The following is a 26,828-nucleotide window of genomic DNA, read 5'->3' as shown; positions in this document are numbered from 1 at the left end:
TCTTTTTCTGTCTGAACAGATACTACCTGACCTGTTAAGTATCCCAGCATTTTGATTTCAGATTTCCAGTATCTGCGGCGTTTTGCTTTCTTACTCTGGTTAATGGAAGTGTTCAGAATCATGATGGGTCTTGATAAAGTATGGAGGGAGAAATTGTTTCCATTGGAAGAATTGACAAAATGAACTGTAATGTTGTTTTTATAATACAAAGGCAGTAATCAATCTTAAGGGACTGGGGAAACACGTTGTGGGTTCATTTATTTAGACTAGGCACATGGGAACATTACAGGTAAAAAGGTATCAGCACCAGAGCTTTGTGTGCGGATGCTCTTCCCAAAGATAAAAGTAAGACTAAGACTGGATTGCATGACACACTTCCCTTCTAGTGATGTCATGTTGCTATCCCTTAAAGGCATATTACAACCTAAAGCATGGGGAGATGAGATTTTCTTTTGCATAGCGAGTTGTTCAATAATAACTTTTAAAAATTTTGAAACAATGCAGAAGTTGGGAGTACTGGTTACTGGCGACTGCTTTGAGACCATTGGGAGAATTGACAAAATGAATTGTAATGTTGTTATAATGATACAAAGACAGTAATCACTCTTAAGGGACTGGGGAATATCTCATTGGATATGCACCATAATGGCTTCACCCAACTAATGTTTGATAATAATGAAACAAATAAATAGATTTTTTGAAAAGACTGCAATAGCAAAGACCAGGCATTTCTGTATAATTCTGAATGATTCATCAGGAAAAACCAATAAGTTTCATGGGGTTGAATTTAATGCCCTCACCAGGGGCAGGTTTGGTGGCTGGGGTGGAGCGGGGGTGGGCATTTAATCAGGTGGGAGGGTGAAGGGTGAGGACCCTACCACTTTCCCACCTCTGCCCAGTCTAATTCCGGGGCAGGGAAGGCTCATGGGCAATCTTCCCACCCCATGGCTAATTGAGGCCCTTATATGGGCAATTAATGCCCACTTAAGGGCCTCAGCCTATTGCTGCTGGGATTCACCAAATGGCTGGTGGGGGATCAGCCATGCAGGAAGCTCGAAGCTCGAAAAGCAAACCTTGTCGGGATTGCTTGTGGGCTCCGGGAAGTGGGGGGTTGTCTCTTGTTCAAAGGTAGTGCCTGTTCGAGGGACCCATTGGGAAGGGGTGGGTCTGCTCTGATCCAAATCTTTGCATTTGGTGCTGACCCTCCTTTACCTCCACTCTGACCTCCATCCTGCCACCCCAATCCCACAACCCCCATCACTTGGCTGTGGTCTGGGGCCTTCGGCGATTCTGGGCCTTGGGTGGGTGCATTGCCCACGGCAGCAACCATTCCTCCTGGCACTGCTGGGAAATGCTTAGCTGCCAGCCTCTGATTGGCTAGCAGCTCTCAGAGGGACCAGATTTCTGTCCTGAGAGTCCTTGACCAGCTTAATTGGGCAGGCCTTCCCAAAAAGCAACGTTGGGCTCTTGTTGGCTCTCCAGCTGGCAGGCGTGCTCCCTGGCACCTCCATTAAATGCACCCATTATGTCTGTTTCTCCAGCATCCATCTTCACTCTGGCACAGTGAGACCATGCTGATGGTCTTTGGTAAAGCCAGTGATATGGTACATTGGGGGTTCAGCAGGCTCCAGTATCTCTGTTGTGCACAAGTGGCCCATCTGTCTCCTCAGGTGAATGTAAATAAAAATGAATGACATGGTTTGGTGTGCTCGTTAATGTTGATCCCTTAACCAAAACCTTAAAACACACAATCTGTTTGCGGGAGTTTGCTGCGTGTAGACTGGCTGCTGTGTTTCCTACATTACAGCAGTAACTACATTTCACGAGCACTTAATTGGTTACAATTTGGCATTTCCTGAAGTTGTGAAAGGCACTTTAGAAGGCACTATATAAATGCAAGTCCCTCTTCATTACAGCCCACTGTAAGATGCTGCTTTGTTATTGAAATGCTGAATTGTTTTTGAGACAGGGTTGTCAATAGTGAAACAAAGGGGTACAATCAGCTGTGTTACTTATCAGTGTTAAAGGGTTTTACCCAATGTCAGTGATTACTCTTATCTTTTCACCTTCTAGATCTCAGTGCCTGCTGATCCGGAATCCAAAAGGAAATGCCGACAGAGGAACTCGGTGAGTTCTGACCCGAAAAATCCTTCAATTCATTTCATTTTGTTGAAACTCAGTAATTAAAAGGTCTTTCCCAGAAGAAGTCTCTCTAATGGTTTTATAATCAAGTATCTATGCAACTGCTGCTGTTTTTCTCTAGCGTTTAATGTGAGTCTTGCTGAAAAAAGAGACATGTTGAAGCTTTTTGTCTTGCACTCATCAGGATACTTTGCAAGAATACCAAATGTAAAGAGAACAACAATTTATACTTCATGAATAAGCACTCTCTTCTCATGGAGTATAAATTGCTATTGCCTTTACATTTGGTATTCTTGCAAATGTCCTGATGAGTGCAAGACGAAAAGCTTCAGCATGTTTCTTTGTTCAGCAATACTCAAGTTCTGTACTTTTAAATGACTATTAGTACTTAATTGTTACTATTAAGAAGAAATGTTCTCCTGTGTGATAAACTGGCTTTCCAATCAGACCTGCCATTTTTGCACCATTCTTGAAATATGACTTGGTTCCTGGCAATCCTCCACCCCAGTGATTCAGCATCGCCAGACCACTCCATGGAGCAGTTAGTAGTGGGCAGATTTTATTGCAAAAGTGGATGTGGGAATGAATGATTTGTGTAGGCCAGACATAAGGACACCAAAATTGTGTCATGCTGCAATCCTTGCACTTGTGACAGGTTCTTACCTGCCAGAAACCTTCACCATTGCCACCTTTGGATGATGTGGAGTTGGTGGAGGACACCTCATTTGACTGGAGCTAATAAGAACTTGTGTTACTAGGGATTCATCCTGGATACCATTTATCTAAGGAGACTGCAAAATGCAGCATTTGGTGCTCAGCTTGGGAGGGATGTTGTGACCCTTCCCCACATCCCCCCCCCCCCCCCCCATTGAAAAGCTAGACTAGATCCCCAGAAACTGCCTTTAAAATATTTGTAAAAATTACATGGACCTGATCTGGAGCCCCAGTTCCAACATCTCTTTCTTCCCACTGGTCAGACTCTGAGGATTTTCTGGGTTTTGTCAGTGACCTCGCTTGGAGTGAGGTATTGTCCCCACACCAAACAAAGGCTCATTTAGCTTTGGGCTTATTTGCAGGGACATTCCTGTTGGAATTGTGGGGGTGGTTCATTTAGAAGCTTTGTGGTATGTGGGTCCTGAGGCATTTTGTATATTATATAGAAACCTTCGAGATACATTCTGAACGAAATCACTTTCAATGTGTATCTTGGTACGCTGTCACGGTTCCCTAACAATATTTAAGCATTCATAACCTTTATTTAACTCCAGGGTTACTGTGGGAATGCTATAATGGTCCTGCAAAAATTCGACAGAACTCAACTTCTTCTCTGTGGAACCCATGCCCGTGAACCACGATGTTGGCTGCTTGTAAGTATGTTTGGAATAAATTTCAAAGTGTATTCCTCCTAACTGTGCCTTTCACCTTAAAGTTTCAGTCAATGGCGTGTACAGTAACGACATGGATGGAGCTTAAACATACTGGGGGCAATTATCAATTTGAACAATAGAATTAATTGGTGAGGTTGGGCCACCTGCCTATTTTTTGCCTCTTTGATTGGTTGAACTACATATAGGGCAGCTAGTCTCTCCAGCATCAGAGTTACCCCCTCATGTGTTACAGGGTGGTGGGCTTCAGGTTTGAGGCATTGACTGGCCAATTTGGCATTTCTCAGACATGCCACTAGAGGCCTCGTGGTTCAAGACCAATAAGTGCTGGAAAATGGCCTGGATACTGTCCTGTTGCATATCTCCTATCATCGGGCCACAGGGCAGTAGGGATAGAGAACCGGAGCAGGCTGGACTCTGCTGATTTTCTTTGTTCTGGGATGTGAACATCACAAGCAAGGCCAGTACTTATTAGTGAGCCACCTTGAACCGCTGCAGTCCCTGTGGTGTAGGCACACCCACAGTGCTGTTAGGGAGGGAGTTCCAGGATTTTGACCCAGCGACAGTGAAGGAACAGCGATATATTTCCAAGTCAGGAAGGTGAGTGGCTTTGAGGGGAACTTGAAGGTGGTGATGTTCCCATGCATCTGCTGCCCCTGTCCTTCTAGGTGGTCGAGGTTGCAGAATTGTAAGGTGCTGTTAAGGGAAGCTTCGTGAGTTGCTGCTGTGCATCTTGTAGATGGTTCATGCTGCTGCTACTGTGTGTCAGTGGTGGGGGGAGTGAATGATTAAATTGGTAGATGGGGTGTCCATCAAATAAGCTGCTTTGTTCCTGAGTGTTGTTGGGAGTTTACTCATCCAGTATCCCATCACGCTCCTGACTTGTGCCTTGTAGATGGTGGACAGACTTTGGGGAATCAGGAGATGAGTCACTTGCTGCATGATTCCTAGCCTCTGACTTGCTCTTGTAGCCACAGTATTTATGGCTAATCCAGTTCAGTTTCTGGTCAATGGTAATCCCCAGGATGTTGATAATGGTGGATCAACGATTGTAATGCTACTGAATGTCAAAGGGAGATAATTAGATTCTCTCTTGTTGGAGATGGTTGTTGCGTGGCATTGATGTGGCACCAATGTGACTTGTCACTTATCAGCCCAAACCTGAACGTTGTCCATGTCTTACTGCATGTGGGCACAGATTGCTTCAGTATCTGAGGAGTCGCAAATGGCGCTGAACGTTGTGCAATCATCATTGAACATCCCCTCTTCTGATGGAGGGAAGGTCATTGATGAAGCAGCTGAAGACGGTTAGGCCTAGGACACTACCCTGAGGAACTCCTGCAGTGATGTCCTGGGACTGAGATGATTGACTTCCAACAACCGTAACCATCTTCCTTGTATGTTTTCAGGGAGACCTAGAGACTCATAATGAAGAAAATATTTAAAATAATTTCTTACTTCCATCTTATTCATTTGCAAACCTGCATTTTGATAGGATAAGCTCCATTGACAGAAATTGATAGATTTCTGGATACCAATGACACCAATTGATATGGGGATAGTGGGGCAAAATGATCTGTTTGAATGGTGGAATAGACTCAATGAGCCGAATGCCCTATTCCTGCTCTGATTTCCTATGTTTGTGAACACATATTTATTTTTGATAAACATTTTTGGAGTCAAGAAACCAGATTCCATGGAATCTTGGAACAACAGTATAGAAATTGTTTGAGGGGTATAAGACCATGAAGATTCATCTATATTACCCTCTACCATCCTGGTTATCACACAATATGACAACTCTGCACACGTTTTTCTTTTTAATTAAGTAAGAATCCTTCTTGGACTATTGTTTCTGTTACATGAGATCATCCATTAATTTTAGAGAATAAAAATACCAATCAATGGTGATTTTTTTAATAGTTGAACAATGAATTGAACCCAATTATCAGAGAAGGACGTCACTTAGGGCTAGGTGTATGTCCCTTCACCCCAAAACATGGCTTCACTTCATTGGTTGAAGGTAAGACCTCTTGCAATTCAAATTCAGAATCCATTGGAGACCAAGGGGCAGCTTACTCAGTGTGTGTGTGTGTTTTGACTTCTAATTACAGAAGGAAGATTCTATTCAGCAGCACCTGTATATGAGAATGGACATGGTCTGCTCCTTCGAGGTTATATGATGGAAGCTGGTGGGTCATGGCTACTTTCTGTTGACAAGTGGCTGACAGGTAAGTGTGAACACAATTGCTTTTTGCCACTCTCTTTAAATGTTTCAATCTGCTTATATCTCTCTTTCCCACCATCACTCTGGCAGGGTAGCGATTTTTTTTTCTCCCAATCTCCAATTTTCTATCACGAAAGCCGTGGGATCAGTTCCATGACTGTCACCTGAGGTTCAGGATATATCAGGAGTAATAAGCCTGGGAATTGGTTGGGAATTCCCTTCCCAGGGATACTGAGGCCAATAGAATACCCAACAGCACCCCCCCGCCTCCGCCAACCACCCATATCCCATGCCCCCCGCCCTCACCCACAACCAACCCATCCCATGTTGGTTCAGATCACATCCCTCAACATGGAATTGAGATTAAATCTTTTGTGGCTCAGTGTCACACTTCCTACTTTATTTAATCACTGAGTTATAGAGAAACATATGATGGTGATACAGTCATGGTGTTCTGTATTTTGAACTTCTGCTTATATTTATAACAAAGGAATGACTTCTATTCACTTGGTATTTGTTTACTTTTTCTCATTGCTAATAACAAAAGGCAACATTCTATACTCTTGAGACAGAAGTGGACCCCATTACACCCATTTTACAGGCATAGTATTGAAGCTATGAGGGCCGATTTTGGAGGCCTAATGTCCTGCACCATAAGGATGCCTGTCAAATGCCTGAACTGAAATTAGGTTGAATCATTTTTCCCAGCATCCCTAATGGCCATCTAAAGCAGGCAGTGGGGTCCTTATACATGCAAGTGAGAGCCCAAAGGCTCGTTTTTGGCCCCCTCGCTGGATTGGGCTGGGCAGCATCAGGATCTTTCGGGTGCCTCTCAGCTTTCCAGTCGGAAGTAAGTCCTGTGGAGCCAACAGGTGCAGGGTAGCTTCCCTGACTCAATAATCACCATGATCGCACCTCGCTCAGCCGGCTGTAGCATTCTCAAAACCCCGAACTTTAACCAGTGAACTGAGCACAGACCAAATCAGCCAACCTGACATTTCCTCGGTCCGTATAACTCACTGAGTTATCAGCTAAAATTGTTAGACTGTTCTGGGGGCAGATTAGATTGCTCAACTTGTGACATTGAGAGGACCTTGGGGCAGCTCAACAGGAACAGATCCTCTCCTTTAGAAGGGTGAGGTCACTGCAGCATATTCGATTCCTTTCATTTACCAATTATTAATAACCAATGCTGTTGTTTTGTATTTTAAATGTCTAGCTGCTATTTTGTGCGTCGTGTTTCCACTCTGTGCAGTGCCAGGCGCAGCCAGGGTTCCGCAGAGCAAGGATAAACCCAAGTCACAGATTAGCAGAAGCAACAAATGAAAACACATTGGGTGGAATTTTACGGCCCCTCCCGCCGATGAGATTTTCCAGTCCTGCCGAAAGTCAATGGAATTTTGAACGGCTCACCTTACAGCTCCGACCCCACCATAATGAGGTCATAAAATTCCGCAATGGGAGCTTCACATGGGGAGAACACAGGTTCTGTAATCTTGGTACAACCCCTTCATTTTGATGTGACCAAAAGCAACACAGAAAGCTTTGCATTATCATTGATGGAGTGAATGAGCACAGACTCATAGGAGAGAAAGATTGAAAACTTTCCCAGGCTTGTGGGGGGGGTTGCGCAAAATCACAACATAGAAAAAACTTGGGAGCTTTAAATTATATAGAGTGTCAGCTGGACCCCCTAAGTGCAAGACCACCCCAGAGACCTGAACGCATCATCTGGGCTACACTCCAGTGCAGTACTGAGGGAGTGCTGCACTATCAGAAGTTCCAGCTTTCAACTGCCCTCTCTGATGGATAAAAGATAGGTAAAAGATCCAATGGTGTTACTTCTTCCTAGTGTCTTAGCCAATATTTATCCCTTCACCAATATCACTAAAACATGATCTATTCATTTATCCCATTGCTGGTTGTGAGAGCTTACTGTGAACAAATTGACCCATGTTTCCTGCATTGCAATAGTAACTACACTTCCAAAATTAGCTTTGGGATGTCCTGAGGCAATGAATGGCGCTATATAAATGCAAATCTAGCTATCTGAACCTCTAGTTACAGACTTTCAGCTGTCTTTTATTTTCTGTGTTCCTAGTTTCCAATTTAAGATTTGCTGCCTGATCTGCTCCTGACCAACCTTGCCAAGTGTCCATGTTATTGATCAATATTCCTGTTTGCTTCTGTTTAGATCCTAATTTTGTAGGAATGTCGCCGATGAATGACCAGATTTTCATGTTCTTCAGGGAAAAAAACATGCAGAAAAATCTAGACATTGACCCCTGGATGTCACGAGTTGCCCAAGTGTGTAAGGTGGGCAAGTCTAACATATAGTGACGTGATTTGCTGTCATTATCAGATGGATGTTTAATACATCAAGATAAAACTTCACTATAACCTGTTGTCACATTTTCCTGAGGTATGGGAGTACAGCTCCATTAAAAGCTGTACCGTCAGCTGGCTCGGCCCTAAACTCTGGAATTAACTCTCTAGACTTCCTCACTCTTTAAAACCTACCACTTCAAACAACTTTCTCTTCATCTGCTCTAATGTTCCCTTTTGACTCTGCCCGAGTCACATTCTTGTTTGGTAGTAATTCCTGTGAAGGATGTTTCACTTAATTAAAGGTGCAATATAAATGCAAGCTGTTGTTGTTGATTTGTGGGTCAATTCAGTACATGGGGTTGAATAAAGTGGTCACCATCTATCAAAATGACAAATCACCCCACGGGAAGGTACACTGCAGCAAGGGGGTTTCTGTATTCACACATTGTCGTGTAACCTCAGATCACATTGTAAAACTCTGACCCTGTACTCCCACAATTCAATGCATGAGGTGCTCACAGATGTTATAGCACAAAGGTTGAAGGTGGCTCTAAGTGCTCACTCATTAGGAACATACGTTCTGATCACTCCAGTGATAGACAGGTTTCCATTCCACTGCTCTTAATAGGTTCACTGTACATGTGATGGAATGTTACAGACTCTGATCTCTCTTCCCTCAAGGATGACAAAGGTGGTTCTAGACAGCGCTTGCAACATAAGTGGGCAACCTTTCTGAAAGCACGACTGCTGTGTAATGTTCCTACTGATCACGTGCATTTCAACCGGATTCAAGATGTCTATGTTGCTAAATTAAAGAACAGTAAAGACAGAGTTTATGGAATTTTCAAAAGTAACTGGTGAGTCCACAAGAATTGCAAAATGGATTGGACAAAATGAAAAATAAAAAAGCTGATTCATTAAAGTCAGACCCATCCCAACATAGTACAATCTGCTCAAGTTATTGATCCCGTTCCTCACACCTCTCACCTCCACACAGTCACATCTTCAGTCCACCTGCCCATTAAAAAAATGCTTCACTTTTCCCAACCATTGAGGCTAATGATGCATTGATAAATAAAAATGTATTATAACTCTCTGTTGGACAAAATGTCTTTAGAATCCAAACAAGCATGAGGCATTCAACGTGAAAAATGTGTAAGCGATGTGGGTTTAAACAGATTGAAACGAGAGTGACTTCTCCCACGAACAACTCATTCATTGCAGGAAGTACATTGTGGGCTTTGTCACATGGTTAAAAGATCACTTTCTCCCTGAGTGAAACAAAGATTTAGAGATGGGGAAAGAGGGTGATAAAGTCTCACCGTTTAATATGTAGCCAGCTCTGGATTAATGCTGTAGTGTGGCCATAGAGAGAGAGGGGACAAGACTGCAGTTGGTTGCGATGTCTAGTGTGTGGATTCGTACACTGCACGAGGCTGCCTGAGTGCGATGTCAGAGAGAGCTCCCCTGCCCATGAAGCTGAATCAGATTCCCATCCTGCATTCTAATATCAAATTCCGACCTAGGGATAAGAATTCAAAAGTTCAGGAATAGCTTTTAAAATGTTCAAATGAGATGCGGAACATTTTATTAAAACTAGTCAGAAAAACGATGTTATTACCTTGCAGGAAAATCAGTGTAGATTGTCTGATTTCTCTTTCTTGACCTGAACATTTCATTAAATATCTTGTGTCTTTCAGGAACGGCACAGCAATTTGCACCTACTCCGTGAAGGACATTAATGATGTGTTTAGAACTTCCAAATTCAAAGGTTTCTCTGAAGGTATTCCTAATCCCAGACCTGGCACGGTAAGAAATTACTGACTGTTAGCCAATTGGGCATGTTGAGTTTATCTGATTCAGGAAATGTGCTTGAAATACTCAGGGAAATCAATGAATTAATCACTAAGTGAGGATTGAAGCGCCATGCTATCTTTGTGACACTAGTGATTCTGTCATTGGGAGTGAAGACAAACGTAATCTTCCAGATCAAGCTCGGAGGATGAGGGATAATTGGACCAGGGTATGTGTCCACTTTAATGTCATACATTCTGGGCTGAATTTTATGGCCCCGTCACCAGGGGGCAGAGCTGGGAAATGCAGCAAGCCATTCAAAAGTCCATTGACTTTGATGAGATCGGAAAATCCGGTTGGCGGGAGGGGCCATAAAATTCCCCCCTCTGTCCTTATTTCTACATAATGCTTGGATTTAATTATGATATTCATGGTTAAGTAGCAAAACTTGCAACTTTGAACGGCAAAGTAGAGATGGTTGGAGCAAAGGAGTATTTATTACAAGCTGAAGGGCTTGGAGGTGCCAAACTGAGGCACCACAGTGGCACACCTGGTGGGAGGGCGCAATCACACTGTGACATGTTTACATTGATAGTTCCCATTATAAATGTTCATAAAGGAATTTATAACAGAAAAATTGACACAAAAATGTGACGAGGATACACGGTTTAGTGACATCCACTTGCCCAGTTGACTGAACAGTGTCTTGAAAATCCATTCAATGTGCAGTTAAGTCAGAACTTCTCCCCAAAGAAAATCAACTACAATGCATTTCTGGCATTGTAGAAATACAATCTGCATCAAAGATTAGTCTGATACACATACAGCACAAATATCTCTCACTGTTCAGTAGCATTCAATGGAATCTGATAACCCAAAAATCACTGATTTGTAGTGCTCTGCAAATGTTGGCCTAGATTGCATATTTAAATACTATGGCTCAGATGTTTAATCAGTCCACCTGGGTTCCATCATAGAATCCAGAGGATGAAGAACATTGTGAATCACCACAACATCCAATCTGCACGTGACTGAACTGATCAAATCTAATCAAATATAATCTTTGTACAACAATTCTTCTAATTTTTGTTTGAGTCTGTGCCCATCTGTCAATTTTCTTCTTCCTTATCTCTTAATTGGTTGAATTGGTTATTTCCTCTTTCATCATTCACCAATCATATTACAGAAAATATTTCTCCTGAATTTCAATTCCTTTCCCCTACCATTTCTACGTATCCGATTCTACCAGAACAAACTTAGCCAATCAGTTACTTGCAAAAAGAGCAAAGGTTCCTAAACTGTGGGTCGTGACCCCCAGTGGGGTCGCAGCATGAGCAGTTGAGGTTGCGAGTTCCTAGGCAGCAATGGTGGTGTGGAGCAGAGACTCAAATGGGGCAGCCCTAGCATCAGCCCTCTCACGCATGCACGCAATTTTCTTTCTTGCCTCGGCCTGGTGGGTGTGGCCCAATGAAATGAGCTCTGAGGCTTGATCGCAGCTTCCAACAAAGCCTCCAAAACATTAAGTGCCCAAGATTATTTTTCTAGAAGCTTTTGCTCTTTTGAAAGTTGTAAATTGTGCCTGTACCCCTGCCATACCCTCTCCCCACCCCCACCTACCCCTTTGCATCACTCTGGGGTCATACCAATTTTTAAGCATTAAAATGGGATCACAGAGCGAGAAAGTTTGGGAAGCATTGTCTAAGAGAGGGAGAGGCTCTCTGGCCTCTCACCTTGGGCAAGGATATGGTGCAGAGGGACCCCAAAAGGTGCCTAATTGGTAAATAACTTACAGGCTCTCATTCTTCCCACCTTATTGTAGTGTGGCAAAGACACTCAAAAACTGCCAGATATAGTACTGAACGTTATACAGAATCATCCTGAAATGGACACCAACATCCAGCCAATCGGAAAAACTCCCCTTGTGATGGAGAAAGAGGATCGCTTCAAGAAAATAGTAGTGGATTCCGTTGTTGATTTCAAAGGGAATGTGGCCTGGGTTCTTTTCCTGGCTATGGGTAGGTCTTGCCAGCTAAAGATTTGTACAGAAGATTCCTGATTTTGCCTTTGTAGATTACTAGATGCCTAACAGATTGATTGTCAACAATGGCAAGGTCAAGTATAATGGATGTGTGGCACATCATAGAATTATAGAATGATGCAGCTAAGGCCATTCAGTCCATCATGTCCGTGTTGTTTCTTTGCAATCCAATTTATCTCACTCTCTTACTCCTTCACAATAACCCTGCAATTTTTTCCTTCACGTATTTATCCAATTCTCTTTCGAATCAATAGCCTGAATTGCGTGCTCGTCTGGCACGCACGATCGGTGGGCCTTGGAGCGGACAGGAAACCGCCCCCCCCCCCCCCCCCCCCCCCCCCCCGACCACGATCGACCTCCAACCCTGATTTCACGTTGGTTAGCCAGTTAACGGCCAGCCAGCCTGAAATGTGCCCGGAGAAAGGCTCAGCACTGCTGGTGTGGGCAGGAAGAGGGCGGGTGCTGGTGAGCGCTTCCACTGAGCTCCCTGAAGGCAGACAGCTGCCGACCCCCAAATAATAAGAGAAAGCACAAAGATTCTGCAAAAAGTGTCATGGCAGCACAATCAAGCACCTGAAAGCAGACCTCATTTTAAAAAAACAGCCTCCAGATATTTTTATTTTAAACCCTAACGGAGATTTCATCCCGCCCTTGGATGAGGTTTCATCAGAAATGTAAAGCCCTCCTGGCCAACTGACCTGTCAGCCAATTGTAAGGTTGGACGGACCACTAAAAATCGCTTTCAATTGGTCCATTAATGAGATTAATTGCCCACTTAATTGTCGGCGGACGCTCTTCCAACGTTTGCGTGCACCTGTCGAGCGAAGTATCGCACGGGTCCATTCGCCTGACTTCTTCTTGAACAATTTTATCCCCATTCAGGTCAGGCACGCGCCTGCCCATGGGACACAAAATTGTGCCAATTGAATCTGCTTCCACTGTCCACCTTCAGATGGATGTTTTAGATAGTGGGATAATACTTCAGATCTTTCTGTGAGTAAAGCTGTATGGAGACAGGGACTCATCATTTTAGTTCTTTTCCTGGAGGTGGTTTGGATGAAAGTAGTGTTTGTTTGTGCTGCCACTGCCCTCATGTTTGTCCGTCTTGTTTTTCCCTCTACTCCTCTCCTTGACTCCACATGATTTATACGGATAAACTTCATGCTGTAAAATTTGGGATTCCTTCATTGTCACTGAATCAAAATCCTGGAACACCCTCCCTAACAGCACTGTGGGTGTACCTAGACCACGTGGACTGCAGCGGTTCAAGAGGGCAGCTCACCACCACCTCCGAGGGCAATTAGGGATGGGCAATAAATGCTCACATCCCATGAATGAAGTAAACGAGAGTGTGGTAGCCGTCCCTCAGAGGAACATTATTGCTCTCCTGGAAGTATCAGGGTGATAATTTTGTGACACAATGGCGCACTTTTGTGCAAAATTTTGTCACAGTGATGGGTAAATGCTGAGGCAGGTTACAATTAAACACAGTTTGCTACCCCTATAAAAGATTACCGATTTGAAGCTTATGCCAGGAATGTATCAGAATTTGGCAGCAATTGACTTCTACTCTTGCGTGAATGTGAAGAAATTCTTTTATGATACCAATCGGCCATGCTGTAATTAAAAGGCAGAACCCAAGCTTGAGGGACTAAATGGCCACCCCTGTTCTATGGGCAGAATATTGCTGTCGGCGTGTGGGGGTGGGCCCGAAACGCTGACGGGTAAAATGATGCACGATGACGTCGGGCGTGCATCATTTGGTGGGCGGGCGGCGGCCATTAAGGCCATTAAAAAAGCAATTAAAGTTGTTAACAATGCTGCCCGTACAACCTTAAGGCTGGCGGGTAGGTGAAGAGCCCAAGTGGCCTTCGCGTTTTTCAGGAAACCTCATCCATGGGCAGGATGAGGTTTCCTGAAGCTTGTATGGAGTAAATAAATAAATTTTATTGACTTCATAAACATGTCCCAGCTCATGCGACACTGGCACATGAGGGAACGTGTTTAAATAATTTTTTACTTTATTATTTAAACGTTTTTATTATGCTCTTTATCTCCCTGAGTTGCCTCCGTGCCTCAGCGAGATGAATGGGCATTAATTGGCACGCCCGCGTAACCTGGCAGCACGTAGCCCATCGCGGGCAGCAATCGGCTCCACCTCCACCCAGCCTGACCGACATAGATAAGATTCTACCCCATGTTCCTATTTTTGTCAGTAAATGGAAAATTGATTAAACTTGTAAACCGAGTGTAAACTTTATCTCATGTACAATTATAGGGTGATATTTGGTTCAGGTGTTAAACCAAGGCCCTATCTGCCATCTCAGGTGGCAGTTAAAGATCCCATGACACTATTTTGAGGAAGATGTTTTAGCCAATACTTATCCTTCACCTAAACTACTGAGATAGTAGATCAGCCATTCCAGTTGAGTGGTGGAACAGGCTCAAGGGGCTGAATGGCCTACTCCTGCTCCTCGTTTGTATGTTCATAGTCATTAATTTAGAATAGGAACTTAAGAGCGGGAGTAGGCCACTCGGCCCTTCGAGCCTGCTCCTTTGCCATTACATACAATCAGCTAAAATGATTCAATTCGTATTATTAAATGAATATTTAAGGATATTCAAGACCTAGCTTGTCATATTGGGATTTTTGTCTCTTCTAGAGATTTCAGCTATAGGTTGTCAGAGGAATGTGAATTCGTATTGTTTTTACATTTTTGAAACTTTGGGCCTCTCTTTTTCCCCACAGGAAATGGTAAAATCCAGAAGTTCCTTGAGATCAGTCAGTCAGTGTTCACCATTTCAGAACTTGAGGTTTTAAAGGAGCCAGGACCAATCTTGTCAATGTCTCTTGACTCTGAAAGCGTAAGTGCAAAGCTCAATGGGGGGCGGGGATCATCATCCTGACCTGGAAATGATAACCAGCAGTAACATTGATGAGAAATTTCTGTTCTCTGCTTTAAAAAAATGTGAAATTAACATGTTTAATTATTTCTTTTTTAGAAACTTCTGTATGTTACCACTGCCAAAGAGCTGGTCCGGTTCCCATTGGCACAGTGTGAAAAATATGCTGGTGACTGTGCCAGTTGCGTTATGGCCAGAGACCCCTACTGTGCATGGAATCCCAGAGAGAAGAAATGTGTCCCCAGCACAACCAAACTTAAGTGCGTCTTGAAAACAGTTTTCTATATTTTAAATGCCTTCTGTTAACTTTTTCAAACCCTCTCCTTCCTCCAGTGCAGCACTAAAGGAATGCTACTCTGTCAGAGGTACCTTCTTTTGTGCTGAGAATTTAATCTGAGGCCTTTCTGCCCTTCAGGTGGATATAACACTAGTGTTATGAAAAGCAGGGGAGTTCTTCGCTGGCCAATCTTTCAACCAACATTACTAAACACAAAATTATCAGGTCATTACCACATCACCGTTTGTGGGAGCTTGCTGTGTGCAGATTGAATGCCATGTCTCTTACATTACAAAAGTGACTTCATTTAAAAAAGAGTTCATTGGTTATAAAGTGCTTTTGGATATCATGGAAATAGGAGTCCTTCTTTCAAAGTCATCAGCGTGTTGAGTCCCACACAAGCTCACCTGTGTCTCACTGAAGAGTTCAATTACAGTGTCCATTACAGTGTCCATTACAATGCCCACTGCAATTACCCTTTACAGCGCCCACTACATTTATCCTTTACAGTGCCCACTACAGTGACCCACTACAGTTACCCTTCACAGTGTCCATTACAATGCCCATTGCAATCACCCTTTACAGTGTCCAGTATAATACCCATTACCATTAGTCTTTACAGTCTCCAGTACACTGCCCTCTAAAGTTACCTTTTACAGTGCCCATTACGCAGTAGAGTACCAATTCCCCAGTAGAGTCCCCATTATCTGGTACAGTGCCCATTACTTAGTACTGATCAGAGAATGAACTTGATGTCACTGCACTGGAAGCCATTGTAGGCCAGTGAGTACTGGGATGATGGATGAAGTGAAGTTAATGCAAGTTGGAATACAGGAAGCAGAACCTTCCTCCTACCAAAACATTTTGCAAAATAAATCTTGAAAATGCCAGAGGTGTGAAAACAGAGTGTGGTAATCTGAGGTGCAGTACAACTTTAAGAGAATGTGAGCAGGTTGACCATGTGATTATATTACCCAGTTGCTGTGTACACGGGCTACATTGTTAATCAGTAGTTTTAGAATGGGTTTGGATTTGGTGTTGGTGCTCCATTGCTTATGTAAATAGACAGCGTGTGCTTCATTTTACAATTATCTCTTCGTCAAACAACTCATTCAGCAGTAGATAGGCATGCAAATGTGTTCGCTGAGCAAATTGAACCGATAGAAGGAACACAACACTGCTAAAAGGAAAGTTATAATTTAAATGAATGTCTATCACTGTCAATAATCTCCCTTGTGTCTAGCATAATGAAGTTATTTAGTGTTAAGGCTATGAAGGCAGTATTGCACAACAACTAACCTCACAAGGGTAGAATTGAAGACAGCAAAACTCACCAACCCCGGCACGCAGACTAACCTTTTACATCGTCTTTATTTTTTTTTGCAGATATTTTATCCAAGATCTTGAAAATGGCAATTGTAAGAAATGTCCTCCAGAGAGAGGTGAGATTGCTTTGACAAACAGTCCCAAGATTCTCATTGTCATTGCCCTGATCACAGATTCAGCCCTCAATTCATTTTCTAGATATATCTCACAGGCACAGTGATTATAAAGGTCCTTTGACATTGTGAGTGGATGTTTCTAGGTGAGCAGCTCAAAGATAGTGGTGCAAGATGATCAGAAACATTTCTGACTGAACCACATACACTTTTGCAATGTTGGAAGCTAATCACTTCTACTTTTAAAATTCTAGACATTTCCATTTTTGTTTCCAAGTTATGAAATGACGCCTGGCTTTCCTTCGCCTTTAAACATATGGAGGCCTCACCCCAGTTATAAACTATTCTTCGGGGTGAAATTCACCCTGGGGGGGAGGGGTTTAGTGCTAAATGGGTGAGAGTATATCAGCCACTTCCATGACATTCTGTCCAATTTTCAAATCCTTCTCTACTTGGTGAAATCTGTTTTTATTATTTGATCATGGATGTGGGCGTTGTTGGCTAGGTCAGTGTTCATTGCCCATCCCTAATTGTCCTTGGGAAGGTGGTGGTGAGCTGCCTTCTTGAACCGCTGCAGTACATGTGGTGCAGGTACACCCACAGTGCTGTTAGGGACGAAGTTCCAGGATTTTGACCCAGCGACAGTGAAGGAACAGCGATATATCTCCAAGTCAGGATGATGAATGGCCTAGAGGGGAACCTCCAGGTGCTGGTGTTCCGATCTATCTGCTCCCTTATCCTTCTAGGTGGTAGAAATCATGAGTTTGGAAGGTGCTGTCAAAGCAGGCTTGGCAAGTTGCTGCAGTGCATCTTGTAGACAGTGCACACTGCTGGCCACAATGCACTGGTGGGAGATGGGATGCTGATCAAGGAATCAAGTGGGCTACTTTGTTCTGGATAGTGGTGTCGGAGCTGCACTCACCCAGGCAAGTGGGGAGTATTCCATTCGTCAAACCGAGACCTTCCCTTTCCCACCTAGGAAACAACCTTGATTTCCTCACATGTTGGTTCCAATTTCTGGCCACCAGCTCCTGCAATTTTTACAGAGCTCTTTCCACCAGCTGGCCGATGGGGTGCAAACAGAGCCTGATGCGCATCAATAACTCGTGCAGGTTTGACAGTCCCTCCACCTGGACAATTCCCTCTGGATTCTTACCTGCTTTTGATCTTTTCAGTCACTTCCTCCAACCTCCCCCCGGACCATGACCCCACCACTGAACATCAAGCCATTGTTTCCAGGACTGACACTGACCTTATATCTCCTCTGGCGATCTTCCCTCCACAGCTTCCAACCTCATAGTCTCCCAACCTCAGATGGGCTGCTTCTACCTCCTACCCAAAACCCACAAACAGGATTGTCCTGGCAGACCGATCGTGTCAGCCTGTCCCTGCCCCACGGAACTCATTTCTTGCTATCTTAACTCCATTCTCTCATGGACGTCCAATCCCTCTACACCTCCATCCCCCACTGGGATGGGATGAGGGCTCTCCGCTTCTTCCTTGAACAGAGGCCGGAACAATCCCCGTCCACCACCACTCTCCTCCGTCTGGCTGAACTTGTTCTCTCACTGAACAATTTCTCCTTTAACTCCTCTCACTTCCTCCAAATAAAAGGTGTGGCCATGGGTACCCACATGGGCCCCAGTTATGCCTGTCTCTTTATGGGGTATGTGGAACATTCCTTGTTCCAGTCCTACTCAGGCCCCCTCCCACAACTCTTTCTCCGGTACATCGATGACTGCTTCGGTGCCACTTCATGCTCTCGTCTAGACCTGGAAAAGTTTATTAATTTTGCTTCCAATTTCGACCCCTCCATCATTTTTACATGATCCATCACTGACACTTCCCTTCCCGTCCTTGACCTCTCTGTCTCAATTTCTGGTGATAGACTATCCACTAATATTCAATACAAGCCCGCCAACTCCCACCGCTATCTCGACTACAGCTCCTCACACCCCGCTTTCTGTCAGGACTCCATCCCATTCTCTCAGTTCCTTCACCTCCATCACATTTGTTCCAATTATGCCACTTTCCAAAACAGTTCATCTGATATCTCTTATTTCTTCCTTAACCGAGGTTTTCCACCCACGGTGGTTGACAGGGCCCTCAACCATGTCCGGCCCATCTCCCGCGCATCTGCCTTCACACCTTCCTCTACAACCCAGAACCATGATCTGTGTCCTCACTTATCACCCCACTAGCCTCCGCGTTCAAAGGATCATCCTCCGCCATTTCCACCAACTCTAGCATGATGCCACCACCAAACACATCTTCCCTTCACCCCCTCTGGTGGCATTCCGTAGGGAGCGTTCCCTCTGGCACACCCTGGTCTACTCCTTCATCATCCCCTACACCTCAACCCCCTCCCATGGCACCTTCCCATGCAACCACAGAAGGTGCAACACCTGCCCCATTGCTCTCCCCCTCCTCACTGTCCAAGGGCCCAAACACTCCTTTCAAGTGAAGCAGTATTTCACTTGCACTTCCTTCAATTTGGTCTATTGCAACCGTTGCTCCCAGTACGGTCTCTACATTGGAGAGACCAAACGCAGACTGGGTGTCCACTTTGCGGAACATCTTCAGTCTGTCCGCAAACATGACCCAGACTTTCCTGTCGCTTGCCATTTCAACACACCGCCCTGCACCTTAGCCCACATGTCCGTCTTTGGCCTGCTGCAATGTTCCAGTGAAGCTCAACGCAAACTGGAGGAACAGCACCTCATCTTCCGACTAGGCACTTTACAGCCTTGCGGACTGAATATTGAGTTCAGTGTCTTCAGATCATGAACTCTCTCCTCCATCCTCATCCCCTTTTTTCTAATAATTATTTTTTATATATATATTTCTTTTCCCACCTATTTCTATTATTATTTTTAAAATTTATTTCCATCCATTGTTTTATCTCCACGTTTTAGCCTATTTCGATCCCTTCCCCCCACTCCAGCCCCACTAGTTTGTTCAAGTAGCTCAAATTAAAAATATAACTTGGGAATTATAGCAAAATATTTTGCACTACCTACTGGATCCTACTTGATGAACGCAATTCAAAATATCACTAAAATAAAACTGGAAACCAATAAAGAGAGTGTATACATAATGCACAGTAGAAAATTAGCCTTTTAACTGTAAATCCTGCTTAATTACGTGGGTAAATTTATTGTTGATTTATAACAAGAAGCCATGTACACTTGCTCATCCTGCTTTCTACCCTTAATGTTACCATTAGCATATCCTTTATCTAATATCACTTCTGCCCTTTGACCTTTTGTTTATGACATCTTTGCAATCTCCCCTTTGCCTCCACCTATCAATGGCTCTCTATCCAGCTCCACCTGTCCCACCCCCCTGCAACAGCTTATATTTCACCACATTTCTATTTCTCTTTAGATCTGATGAAGAGGCATGCGGACTCGAAACATTAACTCTATCTTCCTCTCCACAGATGCTGTCAGACCTGCTGAGTTTTTCTAGCAGTTTTTGTTTTTGTTTCAGATTTCCAGCATCTGCAGTATTTTGCTTTTATCTCAGTGTTCACTTGTCTTCCAGGAATGCCTACCTTATAGAAGTACTGCTCTTCTCTTCGACAGGATTTCCGCTTGTCTCTTCTGCCCTGTTCACCTTCATTGCTTTCCATTTCTCTCCTGGTGTTTTACAAGGTGTTTGCTAAAACTCGCCTTCACAGCCATATTTCCTACATCAGTGACTGTCTCCGTCTCCAACTTAGCCCATGTGGATTCCAACTGAAATTCCATCCCTCATATTTCGAACACACCAGGGTTACAGGTATCTCCGGAACATACAACACTCCTCGGACTGCTGTTCATGTCGCACCCTGAGATCCACACCCAGTGCCGTGCACTGCTATATGAACACACTCAACCTCTCCCTCCAGCAGCATTGACTCACCCTACCTCTAAGCTGCCCGTGCCCCCAGTTTCATTTTATTCGTCGTCTCATCCGACGCTTTAACAAGAAACTTTGTCTCTTTCTTTCAGGTGCAAAGGAACACAAGCTCCAACAACTAATCGACACCAACGCCCATCCAGGACCCTCCACCCCTGCCCATCCCTCTGTCCCCATCCCGTCTTCTAATACCAGCCCCAGCCGTGTATTCACCATACCCCCTTACCTTCCCCTCTCTGATGCTGAATGTTCAGTGCTCAGCAAAGGGCTCAGTTTCATCCCCTTACGCCCTCATCTCAATGAATTTCAGGCTTGGCACGATGCTGAACTCTTCTTCCGCCGCCTTCGCCTCTGTTCTCACTTCTTTGGGCAGGAGTCCTCTCCCCATTCAACAGATCCTTTCACCCGCCTCCAATATTCTCCCTGCACCTGGACCCTTCCCTCTGGATTCTTACCTGCTCTTGATCTTTTCATTGAGAACTGTCGGCATGATATCAGTTGCCTCAATTTCTCTGCTCCTCTCACCCACTCTAATCTCTCTCTCTCTGAACTTGCTGCACTCCGTTCTCTCAGGTTCAACCCTGACATTGTCATCAAACCTGCTGACAAGGGTGGTGCTGTTGTTGTCTGGCGCATTGACCTCTACTTCACAGAGGCTGAGTGCCAACTTGCAGACACTTCCTCCTACCTCCCCCTGGACCATGACCCCACCACTGAACATCAAGCCATTGTTTCCAGGACTGTCATTGACCTCATCTCATCTGGAGATTTTCCCTCCACAGCTTCCAACCTCATGGTCTCCCAACCTCGGACGCCCCACTTCTACCTCCTACCCAAAATCCACAAACAGGACTGTCCTGACAGACCGATCGTGTCAGCCTGTTCCTGCCCCATGGAACTCATTTCATGCTATCTTGACTCCGTTCTCTCTCCCCTTGTCCAGTCTCTTCCCACCTACATCCGCGATTCGTCTGATGCCCTACATCATATCAGCAGTTTCCAGTTCCCTGGCCCCAACCACCTCCTCTTCACCACGGACGTCCAATCCCTCTACACCTCCATCCCCCACCGGGATGGTCTGAGGGCTCTCCGCTTCTTCCTTGAACAGAGGCCCGAACAATCCAATCCACCACCACTCTCCTCCGTCTGGCTGAACTTGTTCTCTCACTGAACAATTTCTCCTTAAACTCATCTCACTTCCTCCAAATAAAAGGTGTGGCTATGGGTACCCACATGGGCCCCAGCTATGCCTGTCTCTTTATGGGGTATGTAGAACATTCCCTGTTCCAGTCCTACTCAGGCCCCCTCCCACAACTCTTTCTCTGGTACATCGATGATTGCTTCGGTGCTGCTTCATGCTCTTGTTTGGACCTGGAAAAGTTTATTAATTTTGCTTCCAATTTCCACCCCTCCGTCATTTTCACATGGTGCATCACTGACACTTCCCTTCCCTTCCTTGGCCTCTCTGTCTCAATTTCTGATATTAGACTGTCCACCAATATTCATTACAAGGCTACCGACTCCCACAGCTACCTCGACTACAGCTCCTCACACCCTGCTTCCTGTAAGGACTCCATCCCATTCTCTCAGTTCCTTCACCTCCGTCACATCTGATGACGCCACTTTCCAAAACAGTTCTTCTGACATGTCTTCCTTCTCCCTTAACCGAGGTTTTCCACCCATGGTGGTTGACAGGGCCCTCAACCTTGTCCAGCCCATCTCCCATGTATCTGCCCTCACACCTTCCTCTCCCTCCCAGAACCATGATAGGGGCCCCCTTGTCCTCAATTATCATCCCACCAGCCTCCACATTCAAAGGATCATCCTCCGCCATTTCTGCCAACTCCAGCATGATGCCACCACCAAACGCATCTTCCCTTCATCCCCACCGTCAGCATTCCATAGGGACTGTTCCCTCTGGGACACCTTGGTCCACTCCTCCATAACGCCGTACACCTCATCCCACTCCCACGGCACCTTCCCAGAAGGTGCAACACCTGCCCCTTTACTTCTCCCCTCTTCACCGTCCAAGAGCCCAACACTTCTTTGAAATGAAGCAGTATTTCACTTGCACTTCCTTCAATTTAGTCTACTGCATTCGCTGCTCCCAATGCGGTCTCCTTTACATTGGAGAGACCAAACGCAGATTGGATGACCACTTTGCGGAACACTGTCGGTCTGTCCGCAAGCATGACCCAGACCTCCCTGTCGCTTGCCATTTCAACACACCGCCCTGCTCTCATGCCCACATGTCCGTCCTTGGTCTGCTGCAATGTTCCAGTGAAGCTCAATGCAAACTGGAGGAACAGCACCTCATCTTCCGACTAGGCCTTCCGGACTTAACAATGAGTTCAACAACTTCAGATCATGAACTCTCTCCTCCATCCTCCCCCATTTTTTGATCCTCATTTTTCTAATAATTATTATAATTTTTTTAGATATATATTTTTCTTTTCCCACCTATTTCTATTATTTTTTAAATGTATTTCCATCCATTGTTTTATCTCCACCTTTAGCCTATTTTGATCCCTTTCCCCCACTCCACCCCCACTAGGACCATCTGTCACTTGCTCCCCTTAATGTCACCATTAGCACATCCTTTAGTTATTATCACCACCATCAACACCCATTTGACCTTTTGTTTATGACATCTTTTGCAATCTCTCCTTTGCCTCCACCTATCACTGGCCCCCTATCCAGCTCCACCTGTCCCACCCCTCCTTAAACAGCTTATATTTCACCACATTTCTATTTCTCTTTAGATCTGAGGAAGAGTCATACAGACTCAAAACGTTAACTCTGTCTTCCTCCCCACAGATGCTGTCGGACCTGAGTTTTCCAGCAATTTTTGTTTTTGCTGTGACTTTTACATGTTTCTCTGGTGGGAAATTGGGTCAGTTTGATGTCTCCCCTTAATTTGACTCTCCATTGAAGGCATTGAGTGAGTGTAAAACCAGCATTCCAGCCAATCACGAGGTTAGGTTAAATTATTTCCCCCTCATCCTCATCCCCAGGATCAAAAATATATCAATGCAGAAAATAAAAGCTCATGGTATAGGGGGTAACATATTGGCATGGATGGAAGATTGGCTGACCAACAGGAAGCAGAGAGTAGGCATAAATGGGTCTTTTTCAGGTTGGCAAGATGTGTGGAATGGTGTGCCCCAGGGATCAGTGCTGGGCCCTCAACAGTTTACAATTTATATCAATGATTTGGATGAAGGGATGGATGGGATAGTTTTCAAATTTGCTGATGACAAAGATAGGTGGAAAATAAGCTGTGAGGAGGACATAAGACTACAAAAAGATGTAGATAGGTTAAGTGATTGGGCAAAGATCTGGCAAATGGAGTATAATGTGGGAAAATGTGAAATTGTCCATTTTGGCAGGAAGAATAAAAGAGAGCATGTTATCTAACTGGTGAGAGATTGCAGAGCTCTGAGATGCAGAGGGATCTGGGTGTCTTAGTATGTGAATCACAAAAGGCTAGTATGCAAGTACAGCAAGTAATAAGGAAAGTAAAAGAATGTTATCATTTATAGCGAGGGGAATTGAAATCAAAAGTAACTGCTTCTGTTATCCAGAACACTAGCGAGACCACATCTAGAGTACCGTGTACAGTATTGGTCACCTTATTTAAGGAAGGATGTAAATGCGTTGGAAACAGTTCAAAGAAGGCTTACTAAACTAATACCTGGAGTGGGTGGGTTGTGTTATGAGGAAAGGTTGGACAGGCTGGGCTTGTATCTGCTGGAGTTTAGATGAGTAAGAGGTGACTTGATTGAAGCATATAAAACACTGAGAGGCCTTGGCAGGGTGGATGTGGAGAGAATGTTTCCTCTTGTGGGAGAATCTAGAACTAGAGGTCACTGTTTAAAAATAAGGGGCTGGCCATTTAAAACAGGGATGAGGTGAAATTTTTTATCTCAGGGTTGTGAGTCTTTGGAACTCTTCCTGAAAAGTCAGTGGAAGCAGAGTCATTGAATATTTTTAAGGCAGAGGTGGATAGATTCTTGGTAAGCAAGAGGGTGATAGGTTCTCGGGGGTAGGTGGGTTGCAGATTTCAGGTCAGATCAGCCATGATCTTATTAAATGGTGGAGCAGGCACAAGGAGCTGAATGTCCTACTCCTGCTCCTTGTTCGTATGTTTGTATGTTCGTATGCAAAGCACAAGTAGTGCAGAGAGCTCTTGGTCTATGGAGTGCTTTATAAAAAGGCAGTGTCTGAGGTAAAGATAATTGCAGAGTAGTTTGAAGCTGAGGAAAGTTCATAGCCCTGGGGAGGTTGCAGAGCAGTGGGGTTAGTTGGGATTGCCCTAGCAAAGAGTTAGAAGCCCGCACCAATAGGATGCGGCAAATAGCCTCCTGTTTTGTAAATGTTTATGCCTCTGAGTTATATGTCCAAACTGAAATCTTTGCAAAAAGCAATTTAAATACCGAAATAATAGAATCTCAACAGTTCAGAAGTCTCTGATCTTTGAAGAGAGATTTAAAAAGGCAACAAATTAATGATTTCTGTTTCTTCCTCCTCATTGAGAGTCATTGAAGTTAAAATCATCACCCTTCCTCAAGGGAACTGGGCCTGTGTACCTGTCCTGCCCAAAGCAATCCCATCATGCCGTTTACTCATGGAAGGTACAGGACGAGATGGAGACCTGTTCTTCGAATGGAGATGAATGTCTGCTCTTCATAAGGGACATCTCTGAAGTCAATGGTTGCCGCTACATGTGTAATTCAAATGAAAGAGGACACGAACAGCTTCATATCTCTTATTACATTCAGGGCAGTGGGTCATCAATATATTTATCCAGATATAGTGTTGCTGTATATTCTACTTTGATGACAGTCGCAGCTATCTTTTTGCACTGAATTTGAGCTACGATTCAACAGGAGAGATAGAAACAAATTGTCCATCGTGGAGAGCTTTCCATCCATCACATTGAGAGCTTCCCTTTCCCACCCAGGAAGCAATCCCAAAACTCCCATTTCCAGTTTTGTTTTGACTACTGTAAAGTGTTGTAGATAAAGGCAGGATGAGGCTCTACCCTGAATGCTCCAATCTCCATGGTCAAGTGATCTGTCAATCCTCCAGTGACTTGGTTCCAAATTGAGAATGGTGACCTTGGGGAGGTCAGCTGGTATCTGTAGAACATGAGCACACTTCCTGACTGCTTGATTGCCAAGAAGTGGGCAGTGAATACCATAGAAGAGCTAACTTGTTAAACCCTTGGGGCAGAATTTTGCTCTCGGCTTGTGGGATCGACGGGGATGGCACTGTCACATGAGCAGGGATATATTTTTAATTAAATAAATTTAAAATAAGTTCTTATTTCAATTGTATTTGATTTTGAAACCTCATCCCGCCCGTGGATGAGGTTTCCAAAATAATGCAAAGGCCCGCTTGACCTTTTCGCCTGCCCGCCAACCGTTGGGTTGAAGGGGTCATGAAAAATTTAGCGCATTTGATTATTTAACAGCCTTCATAGGCCTTTTAATTGGCAGTGTGCCCACCGACAGCTCCGGTGCATACCCGCTGATTGAATTATCGCGGGACTGCGCTTTGACGTTGGCATGCTTGGCTGACATTATCACACATCATTTCACACTTGTTCGGGTCAGACGAGTGCCCACTTGCCAAGCTAAAAATTCTGCCCGGACTTCTTGACGTGGAATGGTGTTTGTATGGGGAATAAGCAAGGTGTATTGTTGCATTCAGTACCACAAGTTGGCAACGAATGAAGTATGTTGCCAGGGAACAAACATAACTCCGTTCCTGGAATTTAGAGTTCACACCTTTATCTTGAGTTCCCTGTTTGATGGCAGGTCCGACCCCCAGTGCCACAACTTCACCATGGGTATGGCAAAGTGGCAGGTCCCAAATACTCCCCAGCCAGACAAGGGTTGAACTGTGTGCTGTTGACACCATTCTGATCCACACCAGCCAACTGGCCTTCCCCAAGGAGCCTGAGTTGCTGTGGCAGCATCCACTTTTCCATGCATGTTGTAATCTGGAGCTATGGTTGATGATGGTAGTGACTCAAATTTCTTCCCATCACATGGCTGACCAGAAACCCCTCCCACTCTTACCCGCCTGCCATTGTTGTTTGCTGGAATGATTTACAAGTTGATACTCAACCTGTTTGGCCACATCATGAACTTCCTTGGCCATCAAGTCCTGGGTTGGGACTTGAACCCAGAGCTTCTGGCTCAGAAGCAGGGACACTATCCACAGAGCCACAACCTCTGTACGATTCATAGAACCCATGTAATTCAAAAAAATTGGAGTTCAAGAGATTCTGGTGTACATCCAAGAATCTTGAGCTAAATGTAATCACTTAAAGTAAACAGACTTTATTCACTTGCTGAAGCATTGTCAGTATTGCCTGGTGACA

The 26,828-nt window shown here is 44.5% G+C and overlaps 1 protein-coding gene across 1 annotated transcript; it reads left to right on the top strand.

Moving 5' to 3' along the window:
* The first annotated feature begins 274 nt into the window (after nucleotides 1-274).
* LOC121272019 (semaphorin-4D-like) lies at nucleotides 275-25,252 on the top strand. The gene is made up of 13 exons (XM_041178378.1): nucleotides 275-289; nucleotides 2,074-2,127; nucleotides 3,411-3,509; nucleotides 5,451-5,550; nucleotides 5,642-5,758; nucleotides 7,949-8,070; nucleotides 8,764-8,939; nucleotides 9,783-9,891; nucleotides 11,696-11,891; nucleotides 14,664-14,779; nucleotides 14,918-15,078; nucleotides 16,482-16,537; nucleotides 24,976-25,252. The coding sequence occupies exons 1-13, from the start codon at nucleotides 275-277 to the stop codon at nucleotides 25,110-25,112; spliced, it is 1,458 nt and encodes a 485-aa protein (XP_041034312.1). The 3' UTR covers nucleotides 25,113-25,252.
* Nucleotides 25,253-26,828: the final 1,576 nt, after the last annotated feature.

Source organism: Carcharodon carcharias, chromosome 32 (genome assembly GCF_017639515.1).
Source record: "Carcharodon carcharias isolate sCarCar2 chromosome 32, sCarCar2.pri, whole genome shotgun sequence".
Classification (NCBI taxonomy): Eukaryota; Metazoa; Chordata; class Chondrichthyes; order Lamniformes; family Lamnidae; genus Carcharodon; species Carcharodon carcharias.
This window is presented reverse-complemented; position numbering and strand designations above follow the sequence as displayed.